Genomic DNA, 12,935 nt, shown 5'->3' with positions numbered 1-12,935 from the left:
GGCTCTGCCTGGGCCCACCTCGCAGGAGAGCCCCGCAGAGCCGAGCACAGGCCTCCGGGCGCTCCGTGTGTGCGCTTCTGCTGCCCAGGGTGGCTTTGAAGGTTTCTGTTCTTGAAGGTTTTCTGGCCCGGTTGTGCACCACCGGTTGCGCGTCACTGGTACGTGAACAACAGGGTGAGTGCTAGTGGCGAGTGTGGCAAGTATGTCAAGCCTGACAGGAGTTAAATGTCACAGTTCCTTTGCCAACAGATGACAATTTGTGTACAGTCCAAGGTCTTAAACATCTACTGCACCTGTAGCGCTTTTGGAGCCCATTTCGCAGGGGTGGTTCCTCGGGATGGGGGTTAGTTGTGCAAATAGCCACGAAATAATAGCATGTTGCAGGAGAGTTGATACTTTTTGTGGTTGAGCTCATGGTTCTAGTTCCAACGGGTTTAATCTGTTTGGTGTTTTGTTTTGTTTTGTTTTTTTAGTGATGATAGTCTCTTTGTGTATGATTGCATCAGTGCGGAGAAGACGACCTTAGGAAATAAAGGGTGAGAAAATTTACTTAGGCAATCTGCTGTTTTTCTTGAGGGTGCATCGCCTCCTGAGGTTATGTGGCAGCGAAGATAATAAAAGAAAGTCATGGTATGATTCCTTGATCAGGTGCTGGCCAAGTGTTTTTTGCTAACCCTGCTGGATAGGTATGTATATATGTATGTTTTTGTTTCTGTTTCATCCCAGAGGGGAGATTCTACACCTTTTTCTTTTTTAGAAAGGCACCAGTAGCATAAGTCATTGTGTGCAACTCTTCTTGGTCAAGGCATAAATGGAAAAATGCTGTGTTTTTTATGGCACTGTCTAATACAGTCAGAAAAACAACAAATACACAACTCCTCCTTCAGGTCTAAGTAATGAGGTTTCAAAAACTGTAAGTCTTTCTTAGTCTAAATTCAGCCTCTGGGTAATGTTTTACCTGTAGCCAATTCTGTTTTCCCCTAAATTTATATCAAGATCTGCTAGCACAAACCCTAGCCTTTTTTTTTTTTTTTCTTTACACAGGTAATGATACAGGCTTAGACCTTATATCAGTTTCCTTTTCCTTGCCTTTTTTTCTTTGCATTAGTGTTCAAGTTGGCTCAACATTTTAAGCACATATAAAACTTCTAGCATTGTACTTTGTTCTTCATGGTCCTTCTTGGTGGAAGGACCTTCTCTTCTTAAGGATTTCAGTAACTCTCAGGTTGTGAACTGTTGTTCCCCTTCTCTCTATTAGACAGGATGGAAAACCAGCAGATAAAGGAAGTGATGATATCCTAGCTTTTGCCTTCTCCCCATCAGGAGATTATTTTGCCTTGACAGATGACAGCAAACGTCTGATTCTGTTCCATACAAAGCCATCCTGGGAATGTATTAGCATCAGGTAAGGAAGCAGGATGTTACATGTCACTTTATTATGGAGTTATGTCTGATTACTTCAGAGTAATAAAATAGTAGTACTTGCGAAGTTGCCATTTGTTATTGACAAGTTACTTTTTTTTTTTTTTGGACTTGCTTAAGCATATTTAATGTTCTTGTGAATTCAGAGACATTTGTCAGGAAGTGATGTGTGGTATGCCCCCCATTAAGAGTGGAATTGCAGATGTTGATATCATTAGCCAAGGAAAAGACAATCTCTTTTCTTCTTCCAAAAGACAGTATTTGCATCTTCAAGAACTGAAACTTCACCCACTCCTAGTGAACACTAAGGTTGGGCCTGTAAGAGCAATACTGAGCAGTTTAGTGAGTGCACTGTCTGTTTCTGTTGATTTGGAGGAGAAAGGTGTTGTGGGGAGTTTGTGAACTCTTTTAAGAGAGCATATCTTTAGAGAAGCTGCCGACTATTTCCCTTCTGTAGTATGGTCCTTTTGAGAAAACGGGCTGTAGCTGTCCACCAGAGGTCCTCCGGTGACAAGTTTTCTGCTGCTCCTTGTGACAATTGTCTGTAAAAGAGGACCATGAAGGACTTCTTGGGAAAGTACCTCTTCATGTGATGTCTCTTCTGGTGGTCTCTGACAAATGTGAGACCCTGCTTGCAAAAAAAAATGAAGCCTCTGTTAGCTCGGCTGTGTGTGTAGGGTACATTGTTGACCTTTGGTGGGTTACCCAGTGTTGTAGTAAGTAATCACCAACAAAACCAGAAATGGCAAATTTTGTTCCTTCTGCATTCTGTCTTCCTTGCTGCCCTGCCCTGTATGTCTTGTCTGTAATATGCCATCGATGACTGTCTGATGTTTCAGTTTTTTGCTAAAAGATTAGCTATGACAGCAGCTGGATTTTATGGGAGTGTCACTACCTCCTGTTAGGAAATTAAGAATACAGTCAAAAGAGTCTCTACATGAAAAAAAGAATGCCAAAGTTGAGCTATGTAACTTGCATCAGTGTTTTGTGGCAAGGTGTACAAAAAGTTTCATGCGGTGCTAGCTTTTGTAGTCGGCTCATTTCAGACAAGGGGAACTTTTGAATCTTTGCATTTAACATCAAAGGCAGTACAGTGAACTTGGAGCAAGCTTTTTCTGGTTTGAACGGTAACCTGTTTTGAAACCGTGCTGCCTGAGCCTACAATGTGTTAGTAGGCATTCATGTCCTATACATTTTCCCATTCTTACAGTGTTGCTTTAAACAGTCACTAAAAAGTATTAGGATTTCTTTCTTCCTGCCTGAAGTACAGTATGTTGTTCTTTTGCCTCCAGTCACCGAATTTCAGAGTAGGTGTATAGAAATGTCCATTTCCTATGATCCCCAGTGTCCGCAGTCCTGTGTGTACACACACGCACATAGAAGGGTTTGGAAAAGAGGTGATATGAAAGGAAAAGAATAACAGTAATAACAATACGTGTGAAGTGCAGAAGCATTCTCCAGACTAAGTGATTAAACCTTTTTTAAAACTTGTTTTCTGACATATACAGTCCTTACATTTATCTGAAAAGTTGTAAGAAAACTGTTACTTGCTACACTGGCAACTGAAACTATAAGACGCTGGCAGATTGAGGGAAAGACAAAGTTCAAGTTCAGGGCTCTGCCTGGACAAGGTACCCTGAGACTCTGATTCTCTGACTCTGGATGTGAGTAGGAAGAGTCCTTGAAGCTCACAGGGAAGGTGAGCTTTTACAGTACAAAGTGGCAACTGGAGAAGTAGTTTCAACACAGTTTTTATATGTGTTGCTGCAAGGGACTTGTACTAGGAAAACTCCTACCTTGTCTTCTCTTTTCTATGTGTTGCACTCTCTGTAATAAAAACACAAGTTAAAGAAAGTCTACCAGCTTTTTGTAGAGTACTGGCAGGCTGCCTAGGCAGGATGCTCAGTTGAGAAAGCATCTAAGGAAAATGCAGGCATGCAGCTTTAATGGTCTCTCCTTTTTTTTCTCCTACCTGCCAGGTGTTTGCTCTTACATAGTTTAGTAATTTAATAGATCTCAAAAGTGCTCTTTCAGCCCCATGCCATCCCTTAACATTATTCTCATTGCTGCCATTTCAAGAATGTTGCATCAGAGAGCTTTTTGTCCAGTCTCTTGGCCTATTTAACAGGGCCTGAATCTAGACTTGCTGAAACTGCCATCCAGAGCTGTTCATACCTTGTTTTTTTTCTTTCAGGTCTGTGAACAGGAGATGTACTGCCCTGACTATTACAGCTGCAGAGGATAAGATTCTGGTTGCGGACAAGTCTGGTGATGTCTATTCTTACTCAATAGCAGAACCCCAAGCAGATGGAAAACTTGAGCTGGGTCACTTGTCTCTGCTACTGGATGTGGTATGTATGTGCCTCCATGTAGTAAGTGTACAAACTTGCATTCTTGGTTGTGTTTGGGTCTTTCGTTGTTGCTCTTGCACCAGATTTGAGAGTTATGTTTTTATATAAATGAAGCATGTGGTCTGGTTTTCTTCTTACTGAGTTTGTGTCTGCAGAGTTTGGTAGGGAAACAAGCTTACTGAAGGGTTATGTGTTCTGGGAGTGTGAGCATTCAAAAAGTCCCCATGTTACAGTCACAGAAGACTTAGTGATGGAATGTATATGGGAATTCACCCAGTCTGTCATGTCGGTTGAGCTCTTCAATATGATAAGTTTCTTATTAAGACACACTAGGACTGTACTGCTGGAGCTTAGTGGCTTTCACTGGACCCAGTAGTCAGTGTCACTTGCAAGAAAGTTACTGACATAAAGATTTATGCTTCCACTGTTGGTGGAAAAGTGTGGCTTAATGTTTGCACGTGCCATTCAGAGTCAGGAGAAACAGTTTACTGCTTATGTTTTTTTCTCCTGGTTAGGAAGAATTATATTAAAGCAAACATTGAACTAAAACTCTCCCTTTACCGACAGGTGCTTAGTCCTGATGACCGGTATATCGTAACTGCAGACAGAGATGAGAAGATCAGAGTCAGCTTTGCAAAAGCTCCTTATTGTATTGTATCCTACTGTCTGGGACACACAGAGTAAGTTTCTTTTGTGCAAAAGGTACTGTGTGCAGCTCTTCAGTGTGCCTCAGTGGATGAAATTATTAGAATCCTCAAATCATATTAAATACCAGCTGTGTCTGTTAGAATCATAGGATGGTTTGGGTTGTAAGGGACCTTTAAAAGTCATCTAGTCCAGCCCTGCTGCAGTGAGCAAGGACATCTTCAACTAGATCAGGTTGCCCAAAGCCTCATTCAGCCTGGCCTTGAACACCTCCAGGGATGGGGCATCCATAGGTTCTCTGGGCAACCTGTTCCAGTGTTTCACCACCCTCACTGTAAAAAATTTCTTCTTTAATATCTAGTCTGAATCTACTTTATTTTAGTTTAAAAGCATTACCCCTTGTACTGCTGCAACAGGTCCTTGTAAAAAGTCTATCCCCATCTTTCTTATAAGCCCCCTTTAAGTGTTGAAGGGCCACAGTAAGGTCTCCCTGGAGCCTTCTCTTCTCTAGGCTAAACAATCCCAACTCTTTCAGCCTGTCCTTGTATGGGAGGTGCTTCAGCCCTCTGACTAGCGTCATGGCACTCCTCTTGACTTGCTCCAACAGGTCCATGTCTTTCCTGTGCTGAGGACTTAAGAGCTGGATGCAATACTCCAGGTGGGGTCTCACCAGAGCAGAAGGGGAGAATTGCCTCCTTCAACCTGCTGTCTGCAAGAGACTCCAGAGCCTGGAGATTGTTAGTTTAGGATGGAGCCTACCTTAGCCTTAGGAAGGGAAGTCTTAAGAAGTCTTTATGGTTTGAACAGACGCTAATCTAATGGCATATTAATGGAGAGCTCAGACTTGGAGGTTCTGTGGTAATACAAAAAAAATGCATCTGTATCAATGGGAAGGATAGAACACTTTTTCTGCCTGGACATTAGACTGCAGCAAGCTAGAGGCTGCAAAAATGGTCCCATAAAATAGATTCAAGGAATCATGCTTCTTTATGTAGTTTCCTGGCCTTTCTAGTAGCTGAGAAAAGGGACTTGGTGCTTTTCTTGACATTAATTCTATTGCTGTGGGCAAGAAAGCTTAGGCAAGTGGGAGGATCTGTGGAAGGTGGATCATAGGGAATATCCCTGTAGAAAGATGATGTGCTGCTGTGTTATTGTCTAGTAAAATGCAGGGTTCGCTCTGTATAAAAATTGGAAATAAACGATCTTTCCCTTCCTTTCCTGTCTTCTCCATCCTGAATTGAAGGTCCTTCTAATTTCAGTGCTCTTGAAGAGTGGAAGGCAGCAAAGTGACCTGCTCGCTACAGTGATGTGATTGAGATGTGCTCTGACTTGCTAGGAGACCGGCAGGTTTTTTTGTATAGGAATAAGGGTTGTTTTCTAGCGATGATTTATCAAGACTTCAGCCTACAGGGGGACTGTACCTTCCTTTCTCAGTAGCCCTTTTCCCATGAAGAAGACTCAAATCACAAATTAACTTTTAAAAGACTTTTGCCTCTACATTTTGCTGCTTAAGTATCTGTCAGTTGTGGTATTTTCAAAGTCTCTTGACTTTGCCTTCCACCTCTATGTGGTTTTGTGGGCTTTTGGAGGTTTTTTGTGGTTGTTGGTTGTTAGAGGTTTTGAGTAGGGTAGGGGGGTTGCGCGAGGCACTTTTTTTTTGTGTGGCAGCTGCTATGTTTTGAAGTCCACAGTGACAAGGTAGCAGAGAAGATGTGACCCTGCAATAGGGCAGAGAATGTAATTGTGCTTGTCTGTCCACAGAGTTACCTGGGGACAGCAACACTCTTCCAGGCACGTTCTTCCGTGACATGATGCGATATGGTGTAGTCAACTCACTTGATCAGAAGCAAGAGTTAAAGAAAGACTGTGTGACTGGGGAGCTTGAGATATGGGTATCAACCTATCTAAACTTCCCCACCAAGGTGTTCTAACAGAGCATTTAGGACACAGAATAATTTGGAGTGTCAGTCTGATTTTAATAACATAATTTGGTAGTCTAACCTGTGTAGAATTGACATAGTGTAAAACCAAGAGACTACTAATGTTAAGGATCTAAGTAGTCTTTGATCAGGTCAGTTTCTATAGCATATTTACAGAGCCATATCTGATGTTTCCACACAGTTGTACTTTCTGATGAATAGAACTTGATGGTCAGACACTTTTAAACAGGGGCTATTGTGTCTGCACAGAGTTCATTAGTGGCTGCAGAGTGGAAAGGTACTTCTGTAAATGGATTGAAATATATTTTAAAATTCAATGTTTAAATTAGGAATGAATAAGCAAAGAATTACATAAAGCAGCTGTAATTGTTGTCTTGTTTCACACTCCTAGATTTTGTTCTTTCAGTGGGGTGCATGGTGATTCTTGCTGGATCTGTTATGTCTGCATGCACCTGCCATTACTGCTTTGTCATGAAAGTTTGTATTGCAGTGACAAAATCTCTTCCTTCTATTTTTTTCCTTTTTTTTTTTTTAATGGCCTTAAAATTATGCTTGTTTTCAAAAGCAAGACTGTCCCTCTCAGATTATGTTCTGCTTAGGTCACTAAGTTTAAGTTCCTGAGCATTCGGATAATGGCAAACTCCTGAAGTTCAGGTCCCTATTACTCAATAAAGCCACGTCATGGTAGACATAGCAGTATTGCATACTTCTGAAAAACAAGGTTTCTGTCTGAATGTAGAAATTGGTGGTAAATTGCTGCATGCTTGTTTTAAAATTTTGTAAAGATTGCTTTTGAATGATCCCCAACTGGGATGGGAGAGATATGATACTCTGAAAGCAGAGTCATCACTGTTGTCTTTTAAAAGCATCTGTTGATTAATGTTTTTAATGTGCATCATGAGCTGAGAAAGCTAAACACACTACCGGAGGAAATTTGTCTCCATTGGCATTTTTTGGCCTAAATGGCAATGTTCTCAGTCAGAGGAAGCCATTGTAAAATTGCCTGAGTGCAGATGGGGAAATATTTTTTTCTACTAAGTAGAAGGTCAGTAGTTTGTCTAGTGTATATACTGTATTAAGTACTGTAGACATACTTTATTCTTACTCTTAATTGTCTTGATGTGGAGAATCTGTTTGTTTGTATGTTATAAGGTTATCTTTAAAATTGGTGTTTTCTCTTACTGTGAATGTTTAAAGACCAGAGTGTCATGTAAGAGAGTTCAACTTTTGACTACTTTGCCTTTAGGTTTGTAAGCAAAATACTTGTAATACCCAACTATCCTGATCTGCTGTTGTCAGCTTCTGGGGTATGTATTGCAATTTCTTCAAAAAAAGTATTTTTCTTTAAAATATAGACTTTAAAACCATTGTTTGCTTGTGTTTCACCCAAATTCCTTGGGATACTTGGAATAAACTCTCATGGTTTCCAGCATGTCCTCTCTCTCCCTGCTTCCCCCACTTCCTCAGAATTCTGTTCAGTGTTCAGCCATTCTGTTGCTAGACCATGTAAGAGCTGCTTACTGTGTTTATAGCAAGGCTAGCTTCCTATTAAGGTCTTTGGGATGGAGAACTCGTGAAGTCCTCAGTATTTCTTCATCATTAACTCTTGCTTTGGAGCCCAGACAAACTTTAATCATTGAACTTTTAAACAACTTTGAAGCAAATGAGTATTATGCCAGCCTGCTGTGACAATGAGTGTCTTGAGACTAATAATAGCCTTAGAATCACTGATTTTTTTTTTTTTAGAGCTTTTGAGATGAGAAAATTGTTCCATCTTCACCCTCCCACTTGCTTTCCCCTGTGAGACTTGTTCAGAGTTATGTCCTTGTCTGTATGGCCTCGTAGTATATCTAGTGCATGTTGTGTAGAGATTGCAGTGCTACACAATGCTTGGATGAGGACTGAAGAAGTGAGTGGTTGCTCCTTTCCCTCCCCACCAGCCCTTTTCTTAAATTGATTACATGTTGCTATCATGCCAGACCTGTACAGAGTGAGTAGATGGAGTTGGTCTAAAAGAAGGGAAACAATATTATTGTTTCCCAGACTACCAAAATTGCATAGGAAACAATGTTTTTGGTGAAGATGTTTTAATTGCAGTAATTCTTAGCATTCTGTTCCAGCTGCTGCTCTTGCTTCCCTAACACTCTTGGCTCTTGTTCTTCTAATTCTTTAAGCAACTCCAGTGTTAGTGGCATGTGCGGCTGTATTTCATTCTTAGCAAACACTCTTTGATGACTCTGTTTTTCCAGAGAGGTGTTTAGCTTCTCTCTAGGAGGTTACTAAATCAAATGAGAATTCAGGTGATAACAAGAGTAGAGGTGGAGAAGGGCAACCTAAAAGATTGCCATTATAATGCCGAGTACATGTATTACTGTGTTATTTGAGACAGACTCAAAATGCTCTCCTCCAGCTACCCAATTTCCACTTCAAAAGGAGAATTAAAGTTAGCATGATTGAATAATTTAGAATTGAGGGGAAGAATTATGTTAATTAAAATGCTTTATCTGCAGTTTGAGGTCTTAACTAAGTGACTGTTCAGCAGCTTCTGTGGGAAGGTCTTCAGGGAAATAGATGTAACTGAAGACCATGAGTGGGCTCCCTGCCTGAGGTGCTGTTAGTAATCAACTTGTGTCTGCTTCTATCTGACCAGGACTCAACTCTGAGACTTTGGAAGTACAAAAGTGGGGAGGAAGTGTACTGCTGTCATCTAAGCAGCATCTGTGGGCCTGAGACAGCCAAAACTGACCAGGTATGCCCATGTGTGTTAGTGCTTTTGCTACCATCCTGGTCCCTGTGACTCCCAAATGTTTGTTGCATTTTGTTAGGACTATCTCCTTTCTGTCAGTGGGTTTGAAAGTTATGTGAGACCTATAAACTGTTACAAAAGCCTGGGATTTTGGGAAAGGAAGAAAGTCCCTGAAATCCATTCCTGTGTCTTCTGTGCATTTCTAAAAAGTACCAAGCGGAGATCAAAAGCAGCTGTTTGTAATTCTTCCCAAATAAAAGTTTTGCACACTGGACAAAACCTTCACTTGCTAATTTTTCCAAAAACATAAATGCCTTAGTCTCTTGGCCAGAAAATACCCTGGAAAGATCTGAAAATGCACTAATTTTTGAAATACTTAAGTTTCAACTTTAGCACCTGAGATTCTGTCTGATCAAAAAGAAGCTTTGTAACATTTGTGACCAGTCACCTGCAGTAGTACTGCCCTGTGGAATCAAAACACTGGGCTTGTTCCTTTGGGTTGTTCTGAAGATGCCTGGTGTCTAAAATGAAAACGTACAAGTTCCATGTGAAAACTAAATACCCCAGGAGCTTTTCTTGTCCTGCAGCCTGTACGTGAGTGGTGTGACATGGACTTGTTTGGGGGGCTAATCAGATGTGAGTGGTGGTTCCGGTAGTGCTTGATCTCTGGATTTGTTCTTTCTTGTCACGTGAATTGGCATATGACCTGTTAGCAATTAAACAGCACTTGTTCTCGTCCCTGCTGTGTACATGATATTAAGGCAGCTGCTAATCTGTTGGGTCATTTAAGAGTTGTTCATCTTACCATCCATCCTGCTGGGTATGTTTTTCATGTGAATCTGTAGAAATATTTCTTTCTCTGAAGACCACAGCTGTCTCCCAATTGTTAGGTGAGTGGAAAGCCTCTAGCCATGCATGGCCACTGAGGCAAAACCACTGTGGTATTTTTATCCAGGCTGAAATTGAATTTAAAAGTTCCCTCTTTCCTCCCTTGAGTTTTGCTGTGGTTTTGTTTAGTCAAAGTGTGTTGTGCTCAGCCTCTCACATCAGTCGGGAGCCATTCCGATGGATCTCTCAGATTTTTTTACTGTTTATGTAGGCCTGGCCTGGTCTTGTTAGTGAGATTCCCAGTTACTGAACTGGGAGCGCAACCCATGGAAGGACCAAGCTCCTAGGGACAGACCTGCAGCTCAAGGTTTTTTCTGTGCAGAAGACATTAGCAAGTTGTTCTTTGTGTTGGAGTAATAAGATGCAACTTTCTGTCCATACGGGAGCCCAGGAGAACATCCACTTGCATCATAGCATTAAAAACTCAAATACTGGAAATGTTGTTTTTGTCTAGAGTTCTTGTTGGCAGGAATTCAGAGTAGCATCTATATGGACAGTTTAACCTGCTCCTGAATTTGAACACACTAAAGCACACCTGAGCCAGAGACCTCTCCTACACATTCATGAGGTCTGTGGCTGATTTCAGCTTGAGTCTAGTGCTTGAAATCCTTGAAACCCTTCTGGTTTTTTTTGTTTTTGTTTTTCCCCCAGGAAAAAAAGGAGTGTACCAAATTAGGTGACAAGTCCACATAGCTGGTATCCTGTTGTAGTCTTAAATCTGAGAAATTCTGCTTACCGCCGGCTCTTACAGGCTTTTAAAAATCTGTCTGCAGTGACACTAAGTTTGCATGATGCTTGAGGGATGCAGAAGACTCAGTTGACTTCCAGAGTGCGTACATACTTGGAACAGTGATCAGGCAGTGTCCCAGTGATTACAGACAGATAAATGACATATCTAAATCTTAATGCGGTGCATTACCACCTTTGTGCTGTATTGCTACACAGCTGTCAATATGTACTTCTGTCAGAACAGTTACTGTCTCGATGGCCAGCAAGACCGAAGGGGAAAGGAGACTTGTGTTTTGCTGGCATTGTAGTGCTAGAAATGCCAAAGATGACATCTGGTAGTGGTATTTAGTCATGCTGTGCATCCAGGTGTATCAAAGATCATCTTTGCAACTTAGTGTGACATTTATAGTCTGAATTTAAGGGAACAATCTCTTGAGTCAGCACTCTGTAGGTAGTAACTAGTGTGCTGTCCACAAATGACTCTGGCAACCAAAGATCAGATGGGGGTATAAGTGGTTTTTTTTGTTTTCTTTCGCATTGCATTTAACTTTTACCATTGATAACCACTGTGAATGCACTGAAGCTTGAAACACAACTTGAAGCACAATGATAATGGAATCGTCAGTAATGGTGGGTCATGTGAGCACATAAATGTGGGCTTATTTTCCTTGGCAGATGATGAATATATGTCTGTTTTGGGAATGTAGGAGTGTTTTTGAGCAGTGTAGCATTGGTTTCAGCTGATGGGTTGCAGATTCTCCGTTCCTTTTCCCAGCAGAATGAGAGTAATTCTCTAATTTTGTAGTGCTATATAAATATTTTTCCTGCTTCGGAGCTTTCACCTCATCTGATCTCTTGATAGCAGAAGCTTGTTTAAAGTCCAGAACATGAATTGCACAACTCTAACCCAGTGCTCCAGCACATTAATTTTTCATAGGGTCACTTCTTCTCACAGATGACATCAAAAGTTAATTCTGAGGTGTTGGCAGGCTGATAACGGTGTCATATAAATGCTGAATAAGTTCAGAGAGTATCAAGTGAACCTTTGTTTATTGCAGACTGCTCTTGTAGCTCTTCTCTAAATTAACTGATTTCATAGGCTTGTCCCTGCTGATGGTTAACTTACCCACACATGGAAAGGAAAAGAGCTTGTAAAGAAGACGCATTTTCTTGTCTTCATCCAGCTGTGAATAACACTTGGTTGAAATAAAAAAGCCTCCTCCTCCCTCCCCCAGTGATGGTGGGGGAGAGCTGCTGAATGCTTCAAGTTCACAGAACCCTTTGTGTCTCTGACAAAGCACTCAGCTGTGTAGGTGGCTGCTTCCTATTGCTACACTTGCCCTGTATGTTTGTCATGAGACAGGCAGAGAGGCAGAGCTTTGTTATTATAAATAATATCACAGGTTTTGTTTTTTTTTTTTTTAAAAACAAAGAAATATATATATATATCTTGGCTTGTTCCCTTAAATGTCTAAAGAACCCATTGGTGGTTTACAATAGGAGCTGTCAGTTCTACTCTAAAGGTGTGGTGTAAATGGCTCCATACTGCAATAACTACATTTAGACTTGTTAGCTAGAGAGAACCTTTCTGATTCAGCTCACTCCTCCTACCTGGTATTTGCAACTGTGAATGTTTTTCATGTCCATGTTAAACAGGGGTCCTGGGTCCCAATCCTAAATATGGGCTACCAACTTAGTATTTCTGCAGAGCAGCAAGAGATTAGTCCCATCTGTTCCAAAGAGCTCCGAAACATGTCATCCTTTTGATAGTGGTTTTTATAAAGTGCTCCTCTTCTGTCGAAACAGGCAATCGAGTATGTGAGTGAAGAGTGTGTGTGTGCTGTTGTTCTTACTACTCTCCCATGGGGATTGTATCACACAATGAATTTTATTTTTTTTTCTCATGTGCTGGAGATGCACTGTGTAACCCTGGTTTTCGACTGTATTTATACCATTAATTAACCTTCTTTCCTGCAGTTGTTTTATCTTTTAGTGGTTGCATCATGTACTGTTGACAAAATAGTTAGCTTCTGGTATTAAACTTGCTGACTTGAATATTTGAAAGCTTGTTTTGCTTTGCTACATTGATTGCAAAATTCTGAAACAAGCATCCTAATGATGCCTGTACACCATCTGGTAGCTCAAAGAGTCAAATCGTGTGGTTACTCCCAAATTCAGCTTAACCCGGTGAACCAGAGATTCTGCCTAGTGACC

General features: G+C 41.0%; 1 protein-coding gene across 1 annotated transcript in view; it reads left to right on the top strand.

The window, feature by feature from the left end:
* Positions 1–473: 473 nt before the first annotated feature.
* WDR4 (WD repeat domain 4) overlaps positions 474–12,935 on the top strand; it is a gene marked incomplete at its 5' end in the record, with an annotated part of 19,026 nt that continues 6,564 nt past the window's right edge. The window contains 6 exons of the mRNA XM_010081639.1: positions 474–536; positions 1,259–1,405; positions 3,617–3,773; positions 4,341–4,453; positions 7,605–7,665; positions 9,009–9,107. Of these exons, the coding sequence (XP_010079941.1) occupies positions 474–536; positions 1,259–1,405; positions 3,617–3,773; positions 4,341–4,453; positions 7,605–7,665; positions 9,009–9,107 (640 nt within the window). The remainder of the gene's footprint in view (positions 537–1,258; positions 1,406–3,616; positions 3,774–4,340; positions 4,454–7,604; positions 7,666–9,008; positions 9,108–12,935) is intronic.

This window comes from Pterocles gutturalis, unplaced genomic scaffold (assembly GCF_000699245.1).
Source record: "Pterocles gutturalis isolate BGI_N339 unplaced genomic scaffold, ASM69924v1 scaffold37824, whole genome shotgun sequence".
NCBI lineage: Eukaryota > Metazoa > Chordata > Aves > Pterocliformes > Pteroclidae > Pterocles > Pterocles gutturalis.
Note: the sequence above shows the minus strand (reverse complement) of the source record. Positions and strands in the feature narration are given on the sequence as shown.